Source organism: Rana temporaria, chromosome 8 (genome assembly GCF_905171775.1).
Source record: "Rana temporaria chromosome 8, aRanTem1.1, whole genome shotgun sequence".
In the NCBI taxonomy this organism is placed as follows: domain Eukaryota; kingdom Metazoa; phylum Chordata; class Amphibia; order Anura; family Ranidae; genus Rana; species Rana temporaria.
Genome location: NC_053496.1, coordinates 84,841,665 through 84,868,310, shown reverse-complemented (window position 1 = coordinate 84,868,310; position 26,646 = coordinate 84,841,665). Strand labels below are relative to the sequence as shown.

Here is a 26,646-nt window from a genome sequence, read left to right as displayed (position 1 = left end):
TTTACTATTGAGAAATGCTGCTTTCGTACATTATTCTTTAATGTAAACTAAATATTCAACAATGAGAACCCTTCATTATTGCTGCAGGAAGTAAGAATTGAAATAATTCAAGAAGATGGCATCTACCAAAAGAATCACTTCTTGGTGAAAACACACATTAGAAAACATATGTTAACTAGCAGCAGTCCTAGGACCAGCAAATCATATTTTTGTTTTAACTTACTTAGCAAAGCTAGCACTTTGGTTGCAGATGGAATCCACCAAGTGCATTTTGCTACCGATGGAAACTCTTCAGGCTTTGCAGGAAAGAGGCGCAAGGATATAAACTGTAACAATCGGTCAACCAATTGCTTGAAACGTTTTGGTGACATCCTAGCAAAAAAACAACAACAAAAAACTGCATTTAGCCCTCCCAAATTCATTTATATTTTTCAAACAGAAAACTTTAAACCTCAGCTTTAAATAGGAAATTAATTAATTAACTACTAATGCTAGAAAATAAATAAGCAATTGTGCTGAAGTTAGTAAATCCTTTGTACATTAAAGGAACACTAAAGTTTCCCATTTAAAAAACAAACAAAAACAAACATGTTATACTTACCTCCACTGTGCAGCTCATTTTGCACACAGTGGCCCCAATACTGGTCTTCTGGGGTCTCTCGGCGGCTGTCTCGGCTCCTCCCTATGGGAGTTAGTTCTTGCTGGTGTGCTCCCGTGATACAGCCAGCGGCTATAGCCGCTGACTGTATCACTCGGCCCCACCCCCCGGCACATCATTGGATGTGATTGACAGCAGTGCGAGCCAATGGCTGGATGCATAGGATGCATTAAGGTGAAAAAAACAAACCTTTACAACCCCTTTGATCTGTGTTTTTCATGTAATTCAATACAACAAATCCAACCAGAGATGGTTATTCCTCTGTGTCCAGAATGGTAGTAGAGTATAGCCATGGAAATGATAAACAGATTGCTGGTTTGAAATACTAGGGAGAACTCTGCCTGCAGGTCTAATCCTGTTTTAGCCTTCCTCCATCCCCTTCTTCTATGTCTGGTTCCTAGACATACTGTTCTACTAAATTGAGCAGAATAACTCAAATCTTGGACTGCTCAAATCGAAAATGATTTTGGGGGGGGGATAACCTTCAGAAGTGGATGTCACTGGTAAAAAAAAAGCATATGTACTGGCTGCTGGACTGGATACAGATTACATACACAAACTATTCAATGGTGTTTGTCCTCAAATGTATTTCCACTTTAGCAGTCAAATTGTAATAACACCAACTTCATATGTATTACCTATTCCCATTCAATGCTGCATATTAAAATTGACGCTCATCCATTTAAATGCTCCTTTCTAAAATTTCCAGGACTGAAAAAGTCTTACGTAACGTCTCTTTTTTTTTTTTTTTTTGTTTACAAACGGTTTATTGAAAAAAAATAAGTCTCAGTACAATTTATGCATACATTGGCAAGAAATATACATATAAAGAAGGGAGCAGTATACAACATCGTAATATATGGGTAGCAGTAGAAGGTAGGGGAACATTCTAAGTGAAGTATAATACAATCACTAATAATCTATTGTAGAGGCATAAAAACCTAGTGAAGTTGACGATAAATAAAAGGCCAATCATATCAATTTGTAGTTCAATTAATCAGCAGGGAAAGATCCCATGGTTTCCATTTTCTATCATATGTGTCCATAGTGTCAAATAGGGTGTGATGAATGTGTTCTGATAGCTTGATGGTCTGCATGCGATTCATAATTTGGGACCATTGCACAGTAGAGGATCGCCAGTTAAGGGCTATGGCCCAGTGTATTGAGCTGAACAACGTGTGTATTAGCCTAGTGTGGGCTATAGGTAGTAATTACCCATCTGTACTATGCTAGCAAATTTCATTATTAAATCATTATCAGATTATCACAATATTAAAGATCTAGAAGCTTGACTTCACTGTTGTATGATATTGGGGCGTGCCTTTCTTTGTCAGTGGGGACTGATGCCGTTTCCCCTCATTTCAAATGCCCAGAAGTGTGCTCCAAACAAACATCCAAAAGGCAAGAAATATTGTTTAAAATGTTTAAGGCATATTTAAGGCAAGTTGAGTGAATGCGAACACCTGTAGCTGTTTAAAAGGTGACTAGAAGCAAGAATAATCTGGAGCTGGGACATTCATAAAGACCTTAATAACTCCCCCCGCCCCCACCAACCAACAAAAAAAAACAACATTGACTGACGTTGACTTGAAATATGAGAAATGTCCTTACTTTTTGAACCAATGTATTAACAAATTGTGGTCCGCGTCTGACAGTGTGGTGATTTGTCTAAGCAGATGTGCGTAGATGACATAAGTAGAAGTGCTGCTGAACTGTGGATTCTTAAAAGTACAATTATAGACAAGTTAGAAACGAAAACATCCTGCTTTCTAAAAAAACATTAAATAAATTAGGAACTAGTCAAAATCTTCTGACCTGTGTTAGAATAAAATAGGCTCGAAGGTCATCCTTTGTTCTTGGCCTAATAAAACATGTTGAAATGTTAGAGTCCTGTACAGCAAAATATTTAATGGTTCAAAAACATCATAAAAAAAAAAGCAAACTTCTTCATTGTCAATATTTTCTTACAGACATTTATGACATTAATTGAACACTGAAAAAAATGGTTTTAATAGTGTAAGGAAGCATTAGAACATCATTCAGGGTCTTCTTGCTGTCAGTAAGTAACAGCACTTTTTGCAAATTCTTTATTTTAGAGCGGTGTTCCGCCCAAAAAAAATAGATAAAATAAAAGCCAGTAACTACACATACTGCAGCTGCCGGCTTTTAACAATAGGACACTTACCTGTCCTGGAGTCCAGTGATATCTGCACCGCAGATGATGTTTCCATCAGCTGTCAGGTGCTCCCGCGCCGCTGCTAGTAAGGGAACCTGGCAGTGTAGCCTTTCGGCTTCACGTTAGGAACCCTAATGCACATGCGCGAGGCCCGCTCCTCTCTCCTACTGGCGGACGGCCGGGAGAGGAAGCCCCAGTGATGACATTACGGGCTGCGCCCTGGACTCCTGGAAGTGGGAAAGGATACCTGTCAATCAGATGAGCGGAAGTTCCACTTTTGGGTGGAACACCGCTTTAAACTCACGGAGGAGAACTTAGTTTACAGATTTCTCAGCCATAAAAATTATATATATATATATATATATATATATATGATATATGCATACTGAATCAATAGTTGTTAGAGAGAGTTCTTGTGTGGACCTCTAGGCGAGTCTCCTGCATCTATGGTTCCCTATGGAACCATGTCCATGAAAGAGGGCCTTGCTCTCTTCTGAGAACAGGAAAGCAGTCCAGTAGAGCCATGTTTTTTTTTTTTATACGTTTTTTTTGTTTATTGTGGGAAGAAAGTACACCATTCTCCATAGACCCGATTTCTACTACTTTCTGCATCCACATGGGAATAGTGTGTGTGTGTGTGTGTGGGGGGGTCTTTCCATCTCAGTGGGATATAGGATTTAGTAACGGCACTTTTTATCTCTGTGACATTAGGACACAAACTGTGGAGAATTAATTTGGATGTACACTGCAACAAACCGTAGAGGTTTATAACATTTTTATTTTTTTTCAAATCCAAAGGGGGGGAAATGTAAAATGTATCAATGAGAACTTCTGTTGCATTGAGTACTGTCCAAGAGGGCTTTTCTTCTCACTTTGTATTGGGCCTTTGGAATAGAAAGTGATGGGAAAAATGTCTGATGTAGGAAAAAAGACAGGAGTTTATACCATTCCTACCATTACTACTTTAATCATAAAAAAGGTATGGCTATACCTATAATTTAATAACCACAAAAAGGCAGCTGAAAAAATCTTAATGTTTTATTTTAAGGAATAGACAGTGAATTTATCTTACCCTTTCCATTCTCTTAAAAGACTGTTAATAATCCCTTTTAGCACTGTTTTCTGGATATCTTGAGCCTGGTAAAAAGAAAATGGTTTTGGGAGTTAGGAAATGACAGGATAAGGCGAAGTAAGCACATGATGCAAAGTTACCTTCAGTAAAAGCTATATGCCAGAATAAACAGTAGCTCTCCATAGGCATAGACAGCTGACATTATATGAACATCCTAAACTTCCTGTTAAAAGTTGATCTTGGAGTCACCTTCTTCTAGGGTGGTCAGTTATACCATCCATCGCATTAAATTACCAGCCAAGCTTGGTAGGTAGGAGGGGTAGGAGAAATTGTAACTTGACAGGAAAATGTGATATTTCCATATCCTTTATCTTCCTATATCCCTAGATCTAGTATAGAGTAACATAAGTGAAAATGCATCCCCAAAGTAAATTACACAAACTATAGCAAAATAAATACAGTAAATAAGGTCATTATACTGCAGAAATGAATGTACAATATATGCTATGTTATATCAATATATTGCCAGTTACCATTTACACAGACCCTACTTCACTAATAATGGATTGCTGTAAGTCTTGGGTTGAAGAGAAGGGTTTTAGTGCTTTGAGCTAATAGGGGGGTTTATGTTTTTACTCCACACACACTATATTGGTCAACAGCTGACAAGGCTTAGCTGGATAATCAGTCAGTGTCAGTTCAGTGAGGGAGTAGGACGCTTCCCGACGAGTCTGCTCTCTCCAGGGACCAGACAGATAGCCAGCTGGATACCGCAGACAGGCAGGCAGGCTCCTACAATCTTTGCTGCATGAATCAACTTGCAGCCCATAGGACCGGCTCCTTCCTTCCCTTCGTGGGCCCCTCTCTTCAGGTAAGACCCTGTCTTTCAGGGCCATCTTTCCACCCCCAGGAATCGCTAGTGACCGTCCTTTTCAGGACAGCCACTCCAGCGATCCAAATTGCGGCTGTTTACCTTCTCTTAGAGCCGCATGCACCCCAATCAGTCACCCATAATCACCCCGGCCACCCGCCGCGCATAGCAGCGCTTTTTTCTGGCGATCTGCGGCTCTTTCCCGCATCCGCGCCAGACCAGGCCTTATTCGCGGCCGCCGCAATTAGGAAAGACTGCGGCTTCAGCCGCGGCGCGCCGCAAAAAGGAGCACTGACAGCCTGGAAATTTTCCTGGAATTGTCAGGGATCATCCCCCTATCCCTGGAGGATCCCATCCTCCCCTGGATTAACAACCAGGTCATACCCACCAAGCCAAACAGCCCCCAAACCTGAGGCCTGTGGCCCGGTCGGCGGCCATCTTGGTACTCCTCAGCTACAGTGACACCCTTCTTCCCCCCCTTCCCCCCCCCCCCCCCCATTCCAAACAGTACTTGATCCAGGGTTTCGTCCGATCGCCTTTCAGGGATCAGGAAGGAATTTTTTCCCTGCGGCAGCACATTGGCTTAGCACTGCCAGGGTTTTTTTGCCTTCCTCTGGACCAAGGCCAAGCGAGAGGATTCAGCGAATCTTCCCTCTATTGCAACAGTATTACCAGCCGTCACCAAAAAGGCCTTAAAAATAGACCAACTTTTGAGATTCGATCAACGATCGACCATCAAAAACTTCAACCATTTAACCCAGCGCAAGCACATATCATGTGCTTTGATCAACACAAGATCGGCAGTAAAACACCGATCAGAAATCCACGATTTTTTACTACAAAACGATCTAGACTGCCTCTTTATTACAGAAAGCTGGCTTTCAGACGACTGCAACACCATTCTCGGAGAATTGGTGCCAGAAAATTATCGAATTATAACGGAAAACAGAATAGGGCAAAGAGGAGGAGGCCTGGCGGTGATCCATAAGTTTCATATTGCAATCACTAAGCCGGTCCTTCAAAATCCTCTTCCATTTATGGAAACCCTTGCTCTTCAACTTCAAACTAACCCCCAGGAGACTGTTCACATTCTCCTCTGCTATAGGCCACCTGGGCCAAAATCGCAGCTTCTACCATCATTAACGGAGTTCATATCCACTTATACCCTTAACAGCAAACATCTTTTGCTGCTCGGGGACTTTAATCTGTGGGCCAACTCCTCACAGGATCCCATTGCGGATGCCTGCATCGATCACCTGGAGGGATTAGGGCTACAGCAACTTATATGCGGACCCACGCATGCTTCAGGTCACACACTCGACCTAATTTTCAGACAAAATCTGAAAATAAACATTTTGGGAAATGAACCTTTGCCATGGACAGACCACCATGCAATTAGTTTCATAATTTCCAAAATTCCCCCAGTGATAAAAGCACCCAAGCCGGTGACAATACACTGGGCTAGATCTCAGAAGAAGCTCCATTCGGAACTCTTCAAATCTACCTTGGGAAACCGAATCAAAACTATTCATCCTCAGTTAGCAGCCTCAGATACACTGGATGCCATAAATGCAGCCCTACTACAGTCAGCCGACTTAGTAGCACCGAAACGCAAAGTCCGCATCCGGAAAAAAAAGTCCGGCTGGTTCAGTAGGGACAACCAGCTGTCCCTACTGAAGCAAGAGCGCAGAAGGGCGGAAGCCGCCTGGAAAAGAAGCCCTTCAGAAGATCACCTCATCATCTACAAGGCAATAACAACACAATATCATAAAGAAATCTTCAAAGCCAAGAAACATCATTTTTCTATGACGATTAACAGCGCCATGAACCGCCCCCGAGAACTCTTCAAGATGGTCACCCAGACCATGAATCCGGGATGTCTTGAAGTTCCCAATTCAGACACCCAAGAGTTCTGTAATGAACTATCGGATTTCTTCATCGACAAAATCGAAAGAATCCGGGTAAGTATTCTGCAAAATAATACCCCCCTCAGCCCCCTCTTCAATCAACCACAAAACACCAACAGAAACCTTCTACAATCAACAAAGTTCACTCTGGAACCCATCTCCATCGATACCACCAAAAATATCATTGGTGCGTTGCGGAACAGCACAGCACCCAATGACATCATTCCCACCAAGCTGCTGAAGGAATGCGCCGACATTCTGGCGCCTCCCATCACACAGCTTATAAATCAGTCATTTAAGGAAGGCATAGTGCCATCCCTGCTGAAAGAGGGCACAATCCAGCCCATCTTGAAAAAACCTAACTTGGATCCCAAGGACCCAACTCACCGCCGCCCCATAACAGGCCTAAATATTCTCTCCAAGATAATGGAGAAAATAGTGGTACAACAGCTGCAACAGCATCTGGATACCCACAATCTACTCGATCCATTTCAATCAGGTTTCCGTCCCGGACACGGGACAGAAACGGCCTTACTCAAAATATGGGACGATGCCCTCGAGGCCGCAGACGAGGGAGAATCCTGTCTCCTGGTTCTGCTGGACCTAAGCGCAGCCTTTGACACAGTAGACCACAAAATGTTACTGATGCGACTGGCCAAGGTAGCCAGAATCGCAGAAGGTGATTTACCATGGTTTTCCTCCTTTCTTGAAAACCGATCACAAACAGTGAAACTGGGATCTTTCACGTCGGAAAAACGCACGGTGCCATGTGGAGTCCCCCAAGGATCCCCCCTGTCACCGGTACTGTTCAACATCTATCTTCGCCCTCTCTTTGATATTATCAGTAGCCAAGAACTACTTTATCACTCTTATGCAGACGATACGCAATTGTATTTTCGTATCTGCAACAAAAAGGATCATCATCCCAGTTTAGAGATATGTCTCTCTTCGATAGAAAACTGGATGACTAAGAGTTATCTTAAACTCAACAGTTCCAAAACAGAACTTCTTATGTTTCACGCTAGCCGAAAGAGTCAACTGGCAACAACCTGGACACCGCCGCCCATTCTGGGCCAAATCATCACCCCTAGCTCCAAAGTCAAAAGTCTAGGAGTCATTTTTGACACCTTCATGACAATGGACGCACAAATAGGGTCAGTAGTCAGCGGATCGCACCATTTGTTGCGCCTACTACGCAGACTTATTCCATTTATCCCCAAAGAAGACGTAGCAGTCGTGGTGGGAACAATCGTGAATTCCAGACTGGACTATGCAAATGCCCTTTACCTCGGGCTCCCAAAGTACCAAATCGCTCGTCTGCAAGTCGTTCAGAATACGGCCGCCAGACTGGTGACTGGGAAAAGGACATGGGAATCAATCTCACCTTCGCTGAGAACCCTTCACTGGTTGCCAGTAAAAGACAGAATTGTATTTAAAGCACTCTGCCTGACACATAAGTGCATCCATGGGAAGGCGCCGCAATATCTTTGCGACAAGATAGAACCTTACAATTCTAATCGCGTTCTGCGATCCACCGACCAAAATCTGGTCAAGGTACCAAAAACCAAATACAAGTCCAAAGGAGAAAGAAGGTTTGCTTTTCAGGGTCCGAGACTATGGAACGCTTTACCAACCAGCGTTCGGTTGGAGGAGAACCACCTGACTTTCAGAAGACAGATCAAAACTCTACTCTTCTGATGTCATGAGACACGAACAACTAGCGCCCAGAAGCGATTCAGTTCGCATGTGCCGCGCTATATAAGTTTTTCATTCATTCATTCATTCATTGCAATGAGGATCATTCAGTTTATGGTAAATGAGACATAATCATAATTATCACATAGCATATCCTGTATGTCTGTTCCAGCTGTCAATGCTACTGGGGCAAGACCACATTTCTGTACTACTGCACAGGTCGAGGGATCGGTATATATTTTAATTGTACATGCAGTTACATCGATTCACACAGATGAATCCTGCAGCAGGTACTGGCTAAGCTTCCCATCCCAGGAAAATAACTAGTCAATAAATGTAAAGGTACAAAAAACTGAAATTGTTAAAATTCTCATACTTACAGTATTTAATAAGGCATCATAGACAGTGTTTAAAAATTTTGTATTAATTCTAGAATCCTCAACAGTGTTGACAGAAGTATTTACATCTCTCTGTGAAAAGAAAAATAATAGCTTACTACTGGAGGATAAGCTTTATTTTTATAAATGTTACAAATGTCCTGTATTTGAATGCAAACTACATTTATTTTCAAATGGTAGGGATGAGATTACTGACCATTACATTTCAGTGTATATGTGAAGCAATATTATTTTTCATTTGCAATATCGGTGTCTATTTAGTGTTGCATCCTACAATGTGCAAAATTATAGCTACTAATTACCAACACCGAAGAGAAAATCCCTGGCCTAATTAATAGGCAGTATATTGCTTTAAGACAGGGTGATATGAAGTCACAAAATATAACTATTTTATACTTTTCTACTTTATGCTTTCTACTTTGTTTATTAAGATATTACAGACCAATAGATACAAATTGACAATGAATTGAGCAGTGAGAGGATGACACGCATATTTGAGAGCTAACAGAAAGAATAGAAACAGTAGAATAGTATCGCTGATATTAACAAGTTATTGGGGATGATATATTGGCGATACAAAAAATTATTACCTATAATGTACTACAAAGAGAGTAAAGTGTATCCCTCAGTTCAGAAAACTAGTTAGATGGTGGCCCAAGTGCTAGAAAGACGGTATAGATGCAAATATTGTCCACCGCAGAAGGGAGTGCTGACAGAGAGTTGGCCTGCGCAAAATGGACAGAGGAAAGGGAAAAGGAAGAGGGAGTGGAGGGTGGACAGAGTGGGGGGGGATTTAAAAAGAGGAGGAGCGTTACCCTTCCCCATTTAGAGTTACAGAAGGCTCCGGTTGAAGCCACCAGGAAGAAATTTGGAGCTCCAGTGTTGCCAGCTAGCCAGGAGTTTAGTCATTTTTCCAGTCAATTTGACTTCATTTTTCTAATGTTGATTCTGTCTTTGGTTTCGGTTAGGAAGAGAATCAGTGATTTCCAGGCTTTTGCAATTGTTTTCTTAGCGACTGTCAGGACATGGAGAAGTTCCAAGCAATTTTAGGAAAGGTGGTAGGTTTAGGATTTAGTTAAGCATATTGGGCCAAAAAAGGGATAGAGGAATCTAGTAGGTCAGAGATCAGCAGGAATACTTGTAGCCAAAATTGGCGTACTATAGCGCATGTCCAACATTTGTGGAGTAAAGTTCCCATTTGTCCGCACCCCCTAAAACAGAGCAGTTGATAACCTGGCACCCAATGTGAAATTCTAGAAGGCATTAAGTACCAACTTGTTAGAACTTCATAATTGGTTTCAACTGCCAAAACATTTTGGGAACATGATTCAGTTGCTTCTCTTATCAGAGACCTTTCCTGTTCATCCAAGTCTAGACCTAGGTCTCGGTTCCAGGACGCAAATAGGTAGGAAGCTGTTGTGAAGGAAGAGAAAGGAGTGCAGAATAGAGTAGTGAGATCATCCCTGGTGCACGAAACACAGAGTCACATTGGCACTCAAAAATATAAGCTGTAAATAGTTATCAGGTTTTTGAATACTGGATTGTAAAACAATGCTTTATTTGGGAGTAGCAAAAGAGAGATCAGTTTGTTGCAATGACTGGAATGATTTGACCCTGCCTATGGTAATAAAGTACCTAACTTGAGGGAGATATCTTACTGTCCATCCTTTAAAGGACAGAGGAAAGTGGAATCTGTAAGTAAGATGCATTAGGGGCTTACTAGGAGATTAAAGATTCCCTGAAAATGTAACCACGCTCCATGTTTGCAATGTAAACTTAGTAATAAGATTGGAGATGTAATCATTTTATACTTTTATTGAGTTGTCTTAGAATAGAATGCAAACATGCACTCTAATACCTGATACCCATGCAGCATACTATAGAAGGGATGTGCATATGACCATTGTGTGCACAAATAATGACCCACTGCACTTATTACTAATCACAAAAAAATTGTCATCAGGTTGATTTAAACAAAAATCTAAATTACATATTAGGTTACATATTACCCAAATACATACCAGATGAGGTTGTATATAAAACATTTTTTACACTGAGTAAATTGTTATAACCCAAATGCGTAAATCTTAGAGTGATTTACTAAAACAGGAACAGCCAGAATTTGGTGCAGCTGTGCATACTAACCAATCAGCTTCTAACTTCAGCTTGTTGAATTAAGCTTTGCCAATGAAACCTAGAAGCTGACTGGTTACTATGAACAAGTGTGGGCCAGCACAAGATTCTGTGTGCACCAGTTTTAGTAAATCTCCAACTTAGTGTTTTAAATCTTAGTATTCTTCAATCTTATCTGTTCAGTTTTACTGAGTGCTCTTTTTCACCAGGGACTGTACAATCAGAATCATTGTGTATTCATATACTTTCACGTGTGGATGTCATAAGATTTTGCTGGCAACATTCCTTGAACATATCTTACTATCTAAACAAAACCAGTATGTGACCAAATACTATAGAAGTGTGGGCCAGCTTTACACAACATGGGTACAAAAAAGTATCAGTTGCATCCCTGGAACTTAGCTTTTTTTCCTGGTTAAGCAGGCCATGAAAATGAATTTGTGTGCCATTTTCTGAGACTATGCAGCATTAAAGGTGCAAGATGACACAATAGATACTGTGATGCATTTGCCTATATGTCTCATTCTCCCTGCTTGCCCTGTGTAATTCTGTCCTCGGCTAACAGGTTATTGACGTGCTAATGTCCCCTCACTATTTCTAAAGGTTAATTGATCTATTGTGTTGTGTGAAGGAGATCTGTGTTTAAGTGGCTTGTGTTAATTATTCTGATTGCTCCAGTGTGGTAATTATCTCTCTATATGCGGGGTCGAGCGGTCTAGTTAATGTATTTAGTACAACTAGTAATCAGCGTCCTTGATGTCATTGTCTAAAGAAAATGTGTTTTCAGCATCGGCTCCGTCGTGTCTGCCTAATCATCTGTATGGAAGCCCCAGTGTGAGGGGGGCGGAGATTTGTCATTGTAACAGTTTTGGAAATGACATATAAGCTGTGTGATATAACATTAAAGTCTGTCTTGTTCTAGCAGTAAGCCTGGACTAATGTGTGGCTTAATGGGCGATCTCAGGAATGTTCCTCCTCGTGGAATATTGGGGTGATGTTCTTATGGAAGAAGGGAATCTTTGACGGGGATATCATACCGATACCGTCACAGATACTATAAAATGCAGAGGAAAAATAACAACCACACAAAGGAGCTGTCAATCAAATGCTGGCAAATAGTCTTGAGAGATGCATAGGGGTGCCACAAAACCTATCCTATAATTATAATAGAGCAGAAATAACTCGGCTTACTGTATGTAACTGAAATAGTAAAACAAAACATGTTAGTGTTTACCAGCTCAAGTCTTCTGTGTGCCGAGAGTGTGTGTTTGATTATGTTTTTGCCTTCACTTGTTCAACTAAAGGTTGTATGTGCCGATACTTACCTTCACTTAGCATTACTCATCATTAGGCCTGCTGACTCCAGTGTGAGTTTTTGTTTTTCTATTCTATATGCCTCTGATATCCAAGTGAGAGCTACCGCGGTATATTCTTTATAAAAAACATTACTGACAAAAGTAAAAAAGACTTCCACAGAATGCTATAGATTGCTACCTTGAAAGCAGCATTTAACTCCAGGAATGAATCAAACGTAGTTAAATAAAAATCGTGCACAGCTTTCCATTCCCCCGTTGATTTGGCTTTGTCCAGGTCTATCCTGCAAAACATAACACATAAGTGTAAGAAAACAATATAACACTGGTTGCTTTATCCAAGAAAGATATAATAATGATTTCTTGTAATACCTGACATAGGTAATTAAGATACATAGACCTTAATGCTCCTGTAACTCAGTTGGCGCATCTTTTAGTAGTGCTTCTGACTGCTGGCAATGCAAAAATAGTTCTTTAGGAATTTAGTGTTAGGAACTGGATTGAAGTTAGGGGGAGAATCAGTATTATAGGGTTGCATGCCTGTTAGATCAGCTATGCATTGGGACTTAAAAATGGCTATTCTGGGCACCCACAGATGTGCCCCACTAACATGGTAAACATTTCTGATCAGCTTTGCCTGGCAACAATTATGTTTGATTTTACTTAGTCAGTGTTTGATTAGTGTTGTCAACCAAAAACAATGTAAATGTCTTATTGTTAAATGCAGAATATTCAGAATGTCAAGTCAAAAGGTCAATGTCAGATAAACTGATGATTCATTCCTAGTAAAAACTGAAATGACATCTTCAATATCATCTTTCAGAGATCCTGTCTCTGATGAGTCCCCCTTGCCTCTCACCAGGAAGTCTCAGTGCTCTTGCTGCCTAAGTATTAATCAATATTCATGCAAATAAAACACCCTGGCATAAAACTGGGGCACAGTGATCTTGTCATTAAATTATTTCCAATTTTAGTCTGAATATTTAATTAAATGAACTCCACTCCCAAATATTTCTAGAATAACTATGATTAAGGACCAAAGTGTGTAAACAAAATCCTATATAATCCTTATTTAGGTTTTAGTATGCTGATTTGTGTTTTCATCTACGAGTCGTTTCACATTGTTGAAGTTCGATATATTTAAAGACTTCAGTTGGTTCTATATTTATTTATATTTGTCTGTATCAATAAATTAAATTTTTCTATTTTTTAAATTGGTGTCTTGTTACACTTCATTAGCACCGCTTCATAGTCCCAGGGTTCTTAGGTACCCATTCCCTCTCCTTTTTTCTTGTGTTTTCATCATGTTTACATCTATTGCGCGATTTGTCTTAATTATTTTAATTCCATGCACAGCAGCTGAGTTTTATAACATTTTAGCCATTGAGAAATGTTTGATACTAGATCTGAATCCATTATGATGAAGTATTCAAATATAAGTACCAAATGTAGCCAATAATTTGATGTCTGGGATGGCTAAAACCCTCTACAATTTAACATCAAATGAGCTATAATGACAAAGTAGATACATGACTAATGACTATTCTTTTCTAGGGATAACTGTTGCCATTTTAAAGAAGTAACCCCCACAGCAGAGAAATTACACAATTCTACCGTGAAATTGGAGGAAGATAACAGGGAGTACAAGATTTCTGCAATTTGTGGTGTAAATTATACAGTAGAGGGCACATATTTTAAGACTTTCACATAATGACGGACATACAGTAATACTGTACCTTGTAAAATGTTTCTACATTACGTTACTTTGGATTTTTTCCATGCTATATAAATGCATTAATATTACCATAGAACACCTTATTTTTTCAGAAATAAAATGTTGAGCTTAACAGGTAGGTAAACGTCCACTTTCCAGATTGCAGGGACTTTGTTAGCCTTATTAAGTTGGGCATATTGCATCTCTGACATTAGGAGTACATGAGGTGGAATCCTAGGACTACAAAGTGGAGTTTTTCCCCTCCTCAGTTTCTCACCTTCAAACTTCCCGTGTCATCACACAAAATTCAAGTTTTATATCAAGCCTTCTTGGATCTGGATCTTCATTTTATTGCCCCATTTTCTGTGGCTGACCAGTTTTATCCGTTCAACAGATTTTTATTATTTTCATTTGTTTTCAAAATTAAGGTTGACAAGCATAACATTGAAAGAGGTAAGGGATGAGCAACTTGTGCACCGTTCCCATCAGGGGAGCGTTGGCAGCCTTAGGCCTGGGGGGAAAGTCCAGTCAAGTGGCCCATAGAGCCGGTGGTGGCAAAGTGATGGATCAGGGAAAACAGTCTAAAGGTTTTCCAAAATCACAAAGGTGGGGGGGGGTCACAATTTGTCCCTTCAGAGCCTCTGGCAGGGGCTGACTGTCAATTTTTGCCCTGGGGCAAGTATAACTCAGAGGCCCATGGTGGAGCAACTCTGCCCCACTCTCCCTCTTCTCTGCCTCCTCCCAACTTCCACCTGACACTTTCGTCATCCATGCAAATTTACCTTTTCATTGCCAGAGCCGTTTTGGCGTTTTTTTGCACACACGTTTAAAAAATGATTTTAGGCCTGAAGATTACACAAAACCCCCAAACATTATGGGCCAGATTCACATAGAATCCGCGGCGGCGTAGCGTAAGCCATTTACACTACGCCACCACAACTTACTGGAGCAAGTGCCGTATTCTCAAAGCACTTGCTCCGTAATTTGCGGCGGTGTAGTGTAAATGGCCCGGCGTAAGGCCGCGTAATTCAAAGGGGGCGGCTTGTATTTAAATTAAGCGTGCCCCCGCGCCGATTGAACTGCGCATGCGCCGGCCGTAAAAATAGCCCAGTGCGCATGCTCCAACTCACGTCGGAAAACGTCAATGAAGCCGACGTGAGCATCATTTCCGCAAATCCCTATTCGCGAACGACTTAGGAAAACAACGTAAAAAATTCAAATTTAGTCGCGGGAACGACGGCCATACTTAACATTGGCTGCGCCTCATAGAAGCAGGGGTAACTATACGCTGGGAAAACCCTTACGTAAACGGCGTAAAGTGACTGCGTTGGGCCCACATACGTTCGTGAATTGGCGTATCTCGCTGATTTACATATTCTCGCCGTAAATCAGCGAGAACGCCCCCAGCGGCCATTTTAAAATTGCAGTTAAGATCCGACGGTGTAACACAGTTACACCTGTCGGATCTTAGGCATATCTATGCTTAACTGATTCTATGAATCGGTCACATAGATACGACCGACGCAACTCTGAGATACGACAGTGTATCAGGAGATACACCGTCGTATCTCTATGTGAATCTGGCCTTATGTATTTTCTGAAAGCAGACACCCTGGAGAATAAAATATTGATAGTTTACCACAAAGGTCTAGGAAAGGCAACATTTCGGTAAAAAACAAACGCAATAAACTACTCAAATTTTTGGTAATATATAAAAGACGAGGTTGCTCCATGTATATAGGTCCAACATGTTAAACCTAAATTTTGTGTGAAATGGCGACAAACTTTAGTACCCTATATTTTCTATAGGCGAATCTTCAAAAGCCCCATATAGATATCAGTTTAGTGTTACGGAGGAAGTCTTGTGTTGCTCTCATTCCGGCGTGCATGGTAATATGTAACATGTTTATCGCAATTGACTTTTCACACATAGGCGCCCCTGACACATGTTTTTATGTCCCTACGTGTGTATATGTGGGGGTGGCGGGGCTTCAAATAAATTTGGGGAGGGAGAAAGGTTTATGTGCTTGGGTGTGACTTTAGTTATTTAGTTATTTTTTTTTTATCACATAGGTCCCCAATGTGATGATTTTAAGGTGACAGGAGGCGGGATAAAGATAAGGGGCCTGGAGTGCTGGCGGGGACCCCAGAAGAAGAGGATCAGGGCCAAGGTAAGAAGTATACCATGTTTGTTATTTTTATGAAAAAGGAAAAAAAATGTTTACAACCAGTTTAATCCACAATGCTATTTGGAATGTGCAGCATGGAGGGGGTTAATGTACTGCCATTGGTCACTGATGCATTACTGACCAGTGGCAGTTAATTAACCCCTTTGTGCTGCATTAGTGTCAGTGTTTATTAACCAGTTTAGTGCCAGTGTTAATTAACCCCTTTATGATGCAGTACGAAGGGGTTAATTAACACTGACACCACTGCCGCTAATGCAGCACAAAGGGGTTAATTAACTGCCACTGGTCAGTAATGCATCAGTGGCCAATGGCAGTACATTAACCCCCTCCATGCTGCACATTCCAAATATAATTATAAATTAATCTCCCACCCCCCCAAATAAAAAACACTTCAATAAGATCTGACAAAGCAGATAAGCAATGTTCAGCCTCTGCTCGCTCACTCACCCACAGTAGTGGATTCTCCCCACAGGTTGCAGAAGCTGCACTCCTCCTCTTTTATCGCGCCTCCCAGTCTTTGAATGATGTCACAACGGGTGGGACCTAGGAAGCTCCTGACACTTGCCAGTTGAGTACAGGAGCGCACTCGGCATATTCCTACTGCTCTGCTGCAGCTCTGCAAGCACAGTACATTGTAGCGGCATTGGTAATCGAGCCCTGAGTGCAGCCTTTTCCCCAGGCATGGGAGCGGCCCAGGGGGAGATTGCCACCCTGCCCCTCTGGCCCAGTCCCCCCCCCCCCCGGTTCCCATACCCAAACAAGGCAATTTTCCCATCTTGGATCTTGGTTAAAAACGTCTTAGCGTTGCAGCAATTTGTGTGGATCCTGAACCTTTGGAAAATGTCACTGGCATATCTGGCTCTTGTTCAGTATACACAGGTCAGATGTGCCTTTCACAGGAGAAACATCACACTTTCCAGTCTCAAATTCTATCTCTTTTGTCCAAGAGTCACGTGACTCTCCTCTTTTTTTTGCTTCAGAGTTGCTTCAGCGGGCTTGATGATAGGCTCCTATAAGGCAAGTCCATTTGCTAAGTTTCTCCCCAAACCATTAAAACTCAACATTCTGACATGGTGAGACCAGTCAATCAGGTCCCAGGACAGATCAAGCAGTTTGACACTGGGGACTGAGCATTTCCTCACTTGGTGGCTCCAGATTCAGGAAAGTATTTACTTTGCACCTTTTGGAGGATCGATGAGTTCCAGCCTACCAGGCTGAGAATAAATCCTAAGCACCCTGTTGGTAAGAGACTTGGTCGTGGAAGGAGTATTGTTTCCTGGTCAACATACTGGGGCATTCAGCAAATTGGCTATCCTTGCAGCACTGGATTATCCTGCTGGAAGGTCATCCAATTCAAATTCAGTCAGACAAAGCCACAGCAATGGCGTACATCAACCATCTGGAACAAAACAAAAGTGTGATCATGTCAAACCGGTAGTTCAGGTCTTGTGCAAAATTTCACGTTCCCGCCTTTTCTGCCATGTAAATTCCAGACATAGACAATTGGCAGAACTTCTTTACCAGCAGCTGGACCAGGAGCAGTGGTCCCTACACATGAAGGTGATGCAGGACATATGGAGATCGGTGAATGTGACCCTCTTGGCCTCCAGGCTCAACAACAAACTGAACGGGATTTTCTGCAGGTGCAGGGATCTTCCTGTGGAAGCAGTGAATGCTGTGGTGCTTCAGTGGGATTAGCACATCCTGATCTCTGCGTTCCTCTCCCCTGAAACTTCTTTCTAGTCTGCTTCACTGGATCGAGATGGAGAGCTTTTCCAGCTACCCCATTTCTCTGAAATGGACAAGACTGATGTGGTATGCTGACTTGGTAACACTCAACTGGTTTTGCACGGAGACAAGGTGGTGTTGAGGCCCAGGACTTTCCTATTGCTTAGATTCTGACTTTTACTTCAAGCAGGACATATTTTTCTGTCCCTCTACCTGGTTCACTTGATCCAAAAGAGATTTCCCTCCATTGTCTGGATGTCATTTGGGCCGTCATTTGCAAGGCTGCCACCTGGTCTTCGTTCACACATTTTCCTGGTGGACATTGAAACCTCATTTGATTCCAGTTTTGGGCGGGAGCTGTTTGAGCTGCTGGCAGCCCCAGTTTTTTGGACCATTAGTGTTTGTTTCCTGTGTTGCCCACCCCTCACATGGACTGCTTTTGAACAGTATGACAGACAGTCTAAAAATGCTTGTGTCCCTTAATGGAGAAGAAATAAATCTAGATTTTTGTACATACAGTAGAAAAAAATATTGATGTTTGAGGGACAGAGGCCCTGCCCCCTGTTTATGTTCAAGCTCTCAAAACTGGTTGTGGAAGGGTTATCCATTGCTGGCTGACCGAATTTTTTTTAGTCCGTGTCCATTTATTCTGCAGGGGGTAGTACAACCTCAACATTCAAAGAATTCCTGTATGTGGCATATTTTTTAAAACAGTTACCTGTATTGAAACTTTCTAGCCTAAGCAACATTTTACAGGTAATCCAAACATGGCATCTCCCTCTTACATCTATTCTAATTTATTTTAACATTTTAAATCTGGCTTTATGACATGCCTGTTCATACATGATGATGCTCTTTAAGCAAATGAAAACAGCAGAGAAATTCATCTGGAATTAGGCACCCTTTGTGGTTACCAAAGTCATATGTTTCTGAAGCCTCGTACACACGACCGGTTTTCCTGCCAGGAAAACTGTGGGGAGAGCTTTTGGCTGGGAAAAACGACCGGCAGTTTTTTTAAGGGGAAACACTGCAAGGGAGAATACACACTCATTTCATATTTGTTTTGCCAACATCTGTGCAATTTTATACACAGATATCAATGCAAGTCGCACATGAAATCACCAAAAATAGTGCAGGAACCTTTCAAATTGGTGAAAGTCAGAGTCACATCAATTTAAACGCTTCCACAGGCACAAGCAAGGTGCAATTTGTCATGTATTTTTGAACTGTCAAATCGCATGCCAAGTCGCACCGGTGTTTGAACGGGGGCTTAAGCTTCTGCAATTAATTAAGCTAAGATCCTTGCAGTGCATACAGTGGGCCTGGCGAGCAACGTTTTTCTCCCAACTCATCTGAAGTTTCAGTTATATTGGATAATAAAAATTTGGCAGACAAACCTTGATCTGTCTTGACATTTTGTTCCTTTTGAAAATGCTGTTTAGTGCGCACTTTAAATTGTACAGGGGCAAGATCAACAAAAGGCAATCTTATATGCGTATATCATTGTTATTTGTTGGTCACACAAAATTGTGATGCAAAAAATTACATGGTGAAAGGGTTGAAAGGTTTGACATTAATGTCCTTATTCATTGCTGCTTTCGCATTTGGAATCCCCACCTCCAAACACTTGTCCTAGCGCCGATATTTCTAAAGTTCACATTTGCATACATTCTGTAGAAGACATTCATGTAAAGCCTAAGTTGATGAGAGAATCTCAAATGTAGACTTTAACATCACATTTAAATGTTAGTTGTTCTATGATAATAACTCTGCACCCCTTAGTGAAATGCCAAACTTATTCCAGCTTTGACTTCTTGTATTTAAGTTCACAGTGAACAAACAGCTATTGGTAAATGCAGTCATCAGGAGCAGAAATGCTTCCTAAAGGTTAACTTCATCTTTTGTACCATGCCACATCTTATACCCTTATTTAGAGCCCTTTCACACTGCCAGCGAGGGGGTGTCTCCGGTAAAGTGCCACTAGTTTTAGCGGCGCTTTACCATAGTTTTTGCAGCGCTTTTCGGGTGCTAGCAGGGGGCTTTTAACCCTCGCTAGCGGTCGAATAAAGGGTTAAAAGCGCCCACTCTACTGCTGAGGCGCATTCCAGGTGTCTCGGCGGCGCTGCCCATTGATTTCAATAGGAAGGGGCGCTTTAGAAGTGGTGTATACACCGTTCAAGCTGCTTGTAGGACTTTTTTTGGACGCCCTGCCAGTGCTGCGCCTCAGTGTGAAAGCTCTCTGGCCTTCACACTGGGATTGCAGATGAGGCTTTTTTTTTTTTGGCGCTTTACAGGCGTTGTTTTTAGCGCTAAAGTGCCTGAAAAACGCCTCCAGTGTAAAAGGGGTTTTAGTGTGTCACATGGTGCAAATGGCCTCCCCACTCTTAAACTGCCCCCCCTCCCCCCCCAGTAACAGCATGCAGGGGTTCTTCACCCCTGAAGGTGCTGTGATTTTTTACATTGATGCCACGTCATACATTCACAGAGATCTGAAAATGAATAAACTATAAATCCCATCCACCACAGCGGCAGCTGAATTTGTAGCTCTCAATGGAATACAAGTGTATTCATACCACTCACAGACCCGTCACTTCCTTCAGCTCTGCATAAGAAAGACCATACTTCTGTTAAGGCAAAGAGCTGGAGGAAGATTCTACAGGAGTCTGGCACTGCACAGGCAAACTACTGGGTGTGGGGTGGAATACTCTGCAGCCTCCTGTGAAAAAAATAAAAAATAAAAGTGTATTTTTCTGCAAAAACATGTGCAATTATTTTTATTTTTTACAGGTGAGCTTTTAAACAGCTCCCTGTGCACTGGCAAAGGTCTTAAAATTCTATATTAGTGCACATGTGGCTGCCTGTTAGAAGCATATAAAGCAATTTTTATTTAATTTCATGTGGCAATTTTTGACACTCATTGTGCTTAGTAGCATTCCACTCAAAATGGTCCTACATTTTATATCTCTGTAAGTGCCGGTTCACATTAATGTGCTATGCGGGATCTCATGTGATAAACACTGCAGTGCAATTCACATGCAATGCGATTTCAGCCATATGGCTGAAAATGCATCGCATTTGGATTGAAAAACGCATAGACCCTTTTTTGGGTCTCAACAGTAATGGATCGCATGTGTGTTCACACCTATGTGATCCGATTCATGTCCGAACTGTCAGTTCGCAGTGCGATATACAAACTGAAATGGGGGTGTCATAAACATTGTATTGACACTCCCAGCAGTTTGCACATGGCAATGTGATCTGCCTTGCGAATCAGGTGTGATAATGGAACTAGCACTGGATTTGCAGTGTTCCCAGCACCTATGTGAACCGGGAATTAGCCCTGGTTCACATTGATGCGATTTGGCATTAGATTTGACATGTCAAATCGCATGCCAAATCAGTGGCTATTGCTGCGCAATGGCACCGTTCAAATTGGTGCGACGCTGACTTTGTGGCAGCGCACCGATTCCCAAAAGTAGTTTCTGTGCTACTTTTGGTGACTTTGGGGTGCGATTTTTATAGATATCTGTGCAGGAACCCACAGAGATGTCTCTGTTTTTTTTTTAAAATAACAAACATGTCATACTTACCTCCTCTGTGCAAGAGTGTTGTACAGAGTGGCCCCGATCCTCCACTTCTGGGGTCCCCCCAGCCGTGCACCTGGCTCCTCCGTGCATCGAGTGCCCTCTTGGAGACCTGCATTCCATGAGGTCACCCGTGCGGGCACACTTCCGAATCCTGCTGCTGCTGCGTCCATTAACACAGACAGCAGGACTCGGCCCTGCCCCCCGACTCTTGTGTATTTGATTGACAGCAGTGGGAGCCAATGGCTGCTGTTGTTATCAATCTATCTAATGAGGACCTGAGACAGTGGCTGGAGCTGCTGTGCTCGTTCTCGTCGCTGAAAAGATCGGGTTCAGGTAGGTAAAAGGGAGGCATCTGCACTACAGAAGATTTTTCACCCTAATGCATAGAATACATTAAGGTGAAAAACCTTTAGGGTTTACAACCCCCTTTAAAGCTCCATAAGAGAGGTTTTATAAAAAATAAATAAAAAATTAAGTATATTATTCAGCCTCTAGGTGTCACTGCTGTTACAGATGACTGTATGACATATTGTAATGCACACAGTTTTCCAAACGGTCTATTTAAAAGTACACCATACTCACCAGCTGCATTTGATTTAGGCAGATAATTCTGTTTTGTTTTAATCCTGGAAATGATTGCATTTTTTGGATGCAGTTATTTCCTCTGTTCTTATGGCTTTTCCCCTCATAGCACACCAAGTAGAATATATACTAGTAAGTCTCCATCCAGCTTTTCCAGCATTGTATAATGACTTATAGCCAAGCCAAGTACTACTTGAAGCCCCTGCCCCCTATTAAATCCAATCTGGGGACAAAACCAGGGACAGACTTGGTCCGGGGACAGTGCCCTCAATCAGGATGCTGTCCCCTGAAAATGGGGATGTCTGGTCACCCTAACCTAATGGGTTAATGACCTGAAAGGAGTATGCAGCCAGTTAAATCTGGAAAAGGCTTGGACTTTCCTTGCATGCTTATTCCAGGTCAGTAACTGAGTGGTAGGTGGTGAAGCCAGGATCAAGGTGATGGCTAAGACCCCATACACACTATTAGATTTTCTGCAGTCTTCAGATTTACCAAAACCATAAAATATGAGGTCAAACCTTAAGAGTTTCAATTTGTATGCAATCAGGCAGGCCTTTGCACTACATGGTTTTGGTAAATCTAAAGACAAAAATCTGCATTAAATCTAATAGTGTGTATGGGGTCTTAGGCATCTTCAAAGCATAGGTAGCTACATATACCTCTTCTTTTTTTGTTGTCAATGTTAACGTGTTCTCTCAAATGTTTATGTCGCCACATCTGAAACACTAAGGAGTGTGTAGAATGCTAAAAGCTTCTTCAATTCTTCAGGTGGTGTCAGTGGCGGCTGGTGCTAAACTTTTTGGGGGGGCTGCAAACAAACCCCTCCCAGGTCTGCCCACTCACCCCTCCAAGATGAAGGTCGCACTCAGCTGTCCATGGTGACGGTCACACTTAGCCTCTCCGTGAGCACGGTTGCACTCACCCCTCCACGGTGTGAGACTAAACCTTGTGTGTCTCATCCCTTGTGTGTCTCATCCCTTACACCAAGTTAAGCATGGTAAGCTTGGCCAATGGATGTAGTAAAGCTGCACATGACTGTGTGGCAGAGTTATTGTGTGACTTCAATTTGACAGCACATGTGGCACTTATGTGGCTGGAGGGGGGCGGCAATTTTTGTTAGGGCAAAGCAGCTTATAGTGGGAGGCAAGACCATACAGACGCAGCACTTAAAGTGGATCTAAACCCTTCATATTAACTGTTTCACAAAACAGTTATGTTCAAGTCGTGACGTGACGTCATGATGTGAACAGCAGCTGCCACAGTTGCTTGTGCTCTCAACAAAACTGTCAAGCCATCAAATAGCTGGTGTCATAAGTGATCACATGTGCAGCACCATGAAAACTACAGATCAAACAGAGGCTAAGATGGCAGCTTCCGTAGTTGTAAAGGATAAGAGGGTTTAGTTCTGCTTTAAGGCTATACAGCGGCCAAAATAGAAACACAGCAGTATATGGAAGCATAGCTATGATTTAACAGACACTTTCCCCCCCCCCCCCCCAATTATATACAAATATGCCTAATTGTTTTTAACTTTTTTGAATGTCCCTGGAAATCCCCCATAATCCTTCCTGTCAAACTTTTACATCTACTCTTACAATAAGACACGTGATCTTGTATGTATTTTATGTACTATCTTGCCTGGCCGTTTTATTTATTTAATGTTTTTTTGTGTTCGTGACAATTAAACAAAATTACTGTTGTACCATAAACTTGGTGTTCTGCAGTCAGCTATATTACTATTCCATCAGAATATCTATAGTCACAGCGAAAAACATGTGTTAGCTGTTCTTTCAAAGCTCAGTCGTGTATTTCTTCTAAACATGCTGTAATTGTCTCTAATGTGGGCCTCCAAGGTCTGACTTTAAGAAATGCTTTTACTGGGAAGTGCCGTAAGTATAAAATTCTACAAACTGACCCCTATGGATAAAATATTGGTGTCGTGATTTTCTGCTTTTCATCATAAAGCGTGAAGATATTTTTATGGCAGAAATAAGAACAAACACATTATAACCATTTCCCCAAAAGATGTATTTAGAATTTATCATACACGATTCTATAAAAGGGAGATTAGGACTTATTTAAATCTAACCTCTTCATCACCTTAACATTTTGGAGCGTGACTATTCTCCCAGATGCGATTACCAGCCTTTCTATCACAATTTAACCTGCCACTTGGCAAGGAACACACGCTTTTATTAAGAGAGTGAATTTACAGTGCCCCCTCCTCCAAATTAAAAGTAAACCTGAACTAAAAAAGTTGGGATTTTCTGTCTTATAGCATACAGTACATCTACAAAGGTAGATGTAGGGGGAGAAACCAGCTAGCTTTTAGCTGCAAGTGTGAAAGGGTATTGTTTCCAGTAATTGCCGTCCCCGCTCCTGTCCAGGTTCCATAAAACCTAATGTGCCAGGGAGGCCACGCAGGCCCCCAAAAACATGGGTGGAGCTGCCTTTGCGACTTTGCAACTACTGAAGCTATGACCATTAATATGAAAAATCTGATATTTCAAGAAGAAAAAAAAGGTTAAGGCTTATGCTGCACTTACTGGAAATCCTTCAGTGTTTTGCTGCGTGTTGGATTTGGCGATTCGGGCAGGATGGGGGCTTTCATCTCAGGCGGCAATGTATCAATTGAGATACGCTGCTTTTGTCGGACGTCAAGGCAAATTGGTGGAAGGTCCCTCACTGTTAAAACAAGATTTAAAAAAACGTTAATTTTTCTGTTCTTTATAGTTCACCTATTATATTCTCAAAATCTTATTAGTTTGTATAAACAAATACAGTGCCTTGAAAAAGTATTCACACCCCTTGAAATTTTCCACATTTTGTCATGTTACAACCAAAAATGTAAATTTATTTTTTATGTGATAGACCAACACAAAGTGGAACATAACTGTGAAGTAGAAGGAAAATTATAAATGTTTTTCAATTTTTTTTTACAAGTAAAAATGTAAAAAGTGTGGCGTGCATTTGTATTCAGCCTCCCTGAGTCAATACTTTGTAGAACCCCCTTTCGCTGCAATTACAGCTGCAAGTCTTTTTGGGTATATCGCTACCAGCTTTGCACATCTAGAGAGTGACATTTTTGCCCATTCTTCTTTGCAAAATAGCTCAAGATCTGTCAGACTGAATTTTCAAGTTTTGCCACAGATTCTCAGTTGGATTTAGGTCTGGACTTTGGGCCATTCCAGCACATGAATATGCCTCGATCTTAACCATTCCATTGTAGCTCTAGCTGTATGTTTAGGGTCATTGTCCTGCTGGAAGATTAACCTCCGCCCCAGTCTCACGTCTTTTGCAGACTCTAAGGCCGCGTACACACGGTTGGTCAAAACCGATGAAAACGGACTGAAGGACCTTTTCATTGGACTAAACCGACCGTGTGTGGGCCCCATCAGTCAGTTATCCTTCGGTCAAAAAATGTAGAACTTGCTTTAAAATTGAAAATCTTCAATAGATTTCAGAAAATCGATGTTTGGTGGTTTTAACCAATCTTCAGGACTAGAAATATTTTAACATGTGTCCAAAAATCCAAAAATATTTTAAGCAGCGAAAGGGCGAAGGTTGAATATTTTTTTCCTACATTCAGCCACAGGATTAGGATGGAGTAGGCCTGCAGTGAAGATTTCTCCAGGACCCAGCTGTCTGCATGACAGGTAAGTGATGCAGCTGTAAAGTTCAATTGTTTATATTAAAAAAAAAGTCAACAAATACATTTAATATTGATGAGAAGCTTTAAGCCCGGGTTCACACTGGTGCAGCTTTAAAGCGGAGCTGCACCCTAAAGTGGAACTTCCGCTCATCGGAACCCTCCCCCCCTCCAGTGTCACATTTGACACCTTTCAGGGGGGAGGGGGGGTGCAGATACCTGTCAAAGACAGGTATTTGCACCCACTTCCGGGAGTCCTCTCTGCACAGACCTGCGGGTAGTGCGTCACCTCCCGCCCCCGCCCGTTGGGTTCTGGGAAACGCTCAGCTCCCAGAACACAGTGGGAACCAGTGAGGACGGCGCTGCGTGACTCGCGCATGCGCCGTAGGGAATCGGACAGTGAAGCCGGAGCGCTTCACTTCCCGATTCCCTCACCGTGGATTGCGGTGGGGCAGCAGAGTGACGAGCGATTGCTCGTCTTCTGCTGCAGACGGAGCTGGACTCCAGAACAGGTAAGTGTCCTAATATTAAAAGTCAGCAGCTGCAGTATTTGTAGCTGCTGGCTTTTAATGTTTTTTTTTTACAGCGAAGCTCCGCTTTAAAATCATGCTACTTCACGCAATCTCAAAGCCGCACGCTAGTGTGATTTGCACTGCCAATTTCATTGCGGCTTGCCACTTCATTTACCAGAAGTCTATGCAAGTCACAATGAAATCGATATAAAGTAGTGCAGGAACTTATTTCATAATCGCTGCGACATGAGTCGCGTCAATATGAACGGTTCCATTGGCGGCAATTGGGTGTGACGTATCATGCGATTTGGAACTGTGAAATCGCATGACAAGTCTCACCGGTGTAAACGGGGGCTAAGTCCAACTTGGTTACTGTTTGCTGTGATTTCATTATTCAGAGAGTCTAAACACTTCCCTTTCAAGCTCTGAAACTTCAGAGAGTGTTTTGGACCTCTGCAATGA

The 26,646-nt window shown here is 41.9% G+C and overlaps 1 protein-coding gene across 2 annotated transcripts in view; it reads right to left on the bottom strand.

Moving 5' to 3' along the window:
- HECTD2 (HECT domain E3 ubiquitin protein ligase 2) overlaps positions 1-26,646 on the bottom strand; it is a 105,706-nt gene that overhangs the window by 33,141 nt on the left and 45,919 nt on the right. For both annotated transcript variants that reach the window (XM_040362129.1, XM_040362130.1), the window contains exons 3-9: positions 24,570-24,708; positions 12,405-12,507; positions 8,760-8,849; positions 3,907-3,971; positions 2,474-2,519; positions 2,270-2,379; positions 224-372 (exon numbers count right to left, since the gene is read on the bottom strand). In XM_040362129.1, coding sequence (XP_040218063.1) covers positions 224-372; positions 2,270-2,379; positions 2,474-2,519; positions 3,907-3,971; positions 8,760-8,849; positions 12,405-12,507; positions 24,570-24,708 — 702 coding nt within the window. The remainder of the gene's footprint in view (positions 1-223; positions 373-2,269; positions 2,380-2,473; positions 2,520-3,906; positions 3,972-8,759; positions 8,850-12,404; positions 12,508-24,569; positions 24,709-26,646) is intronic.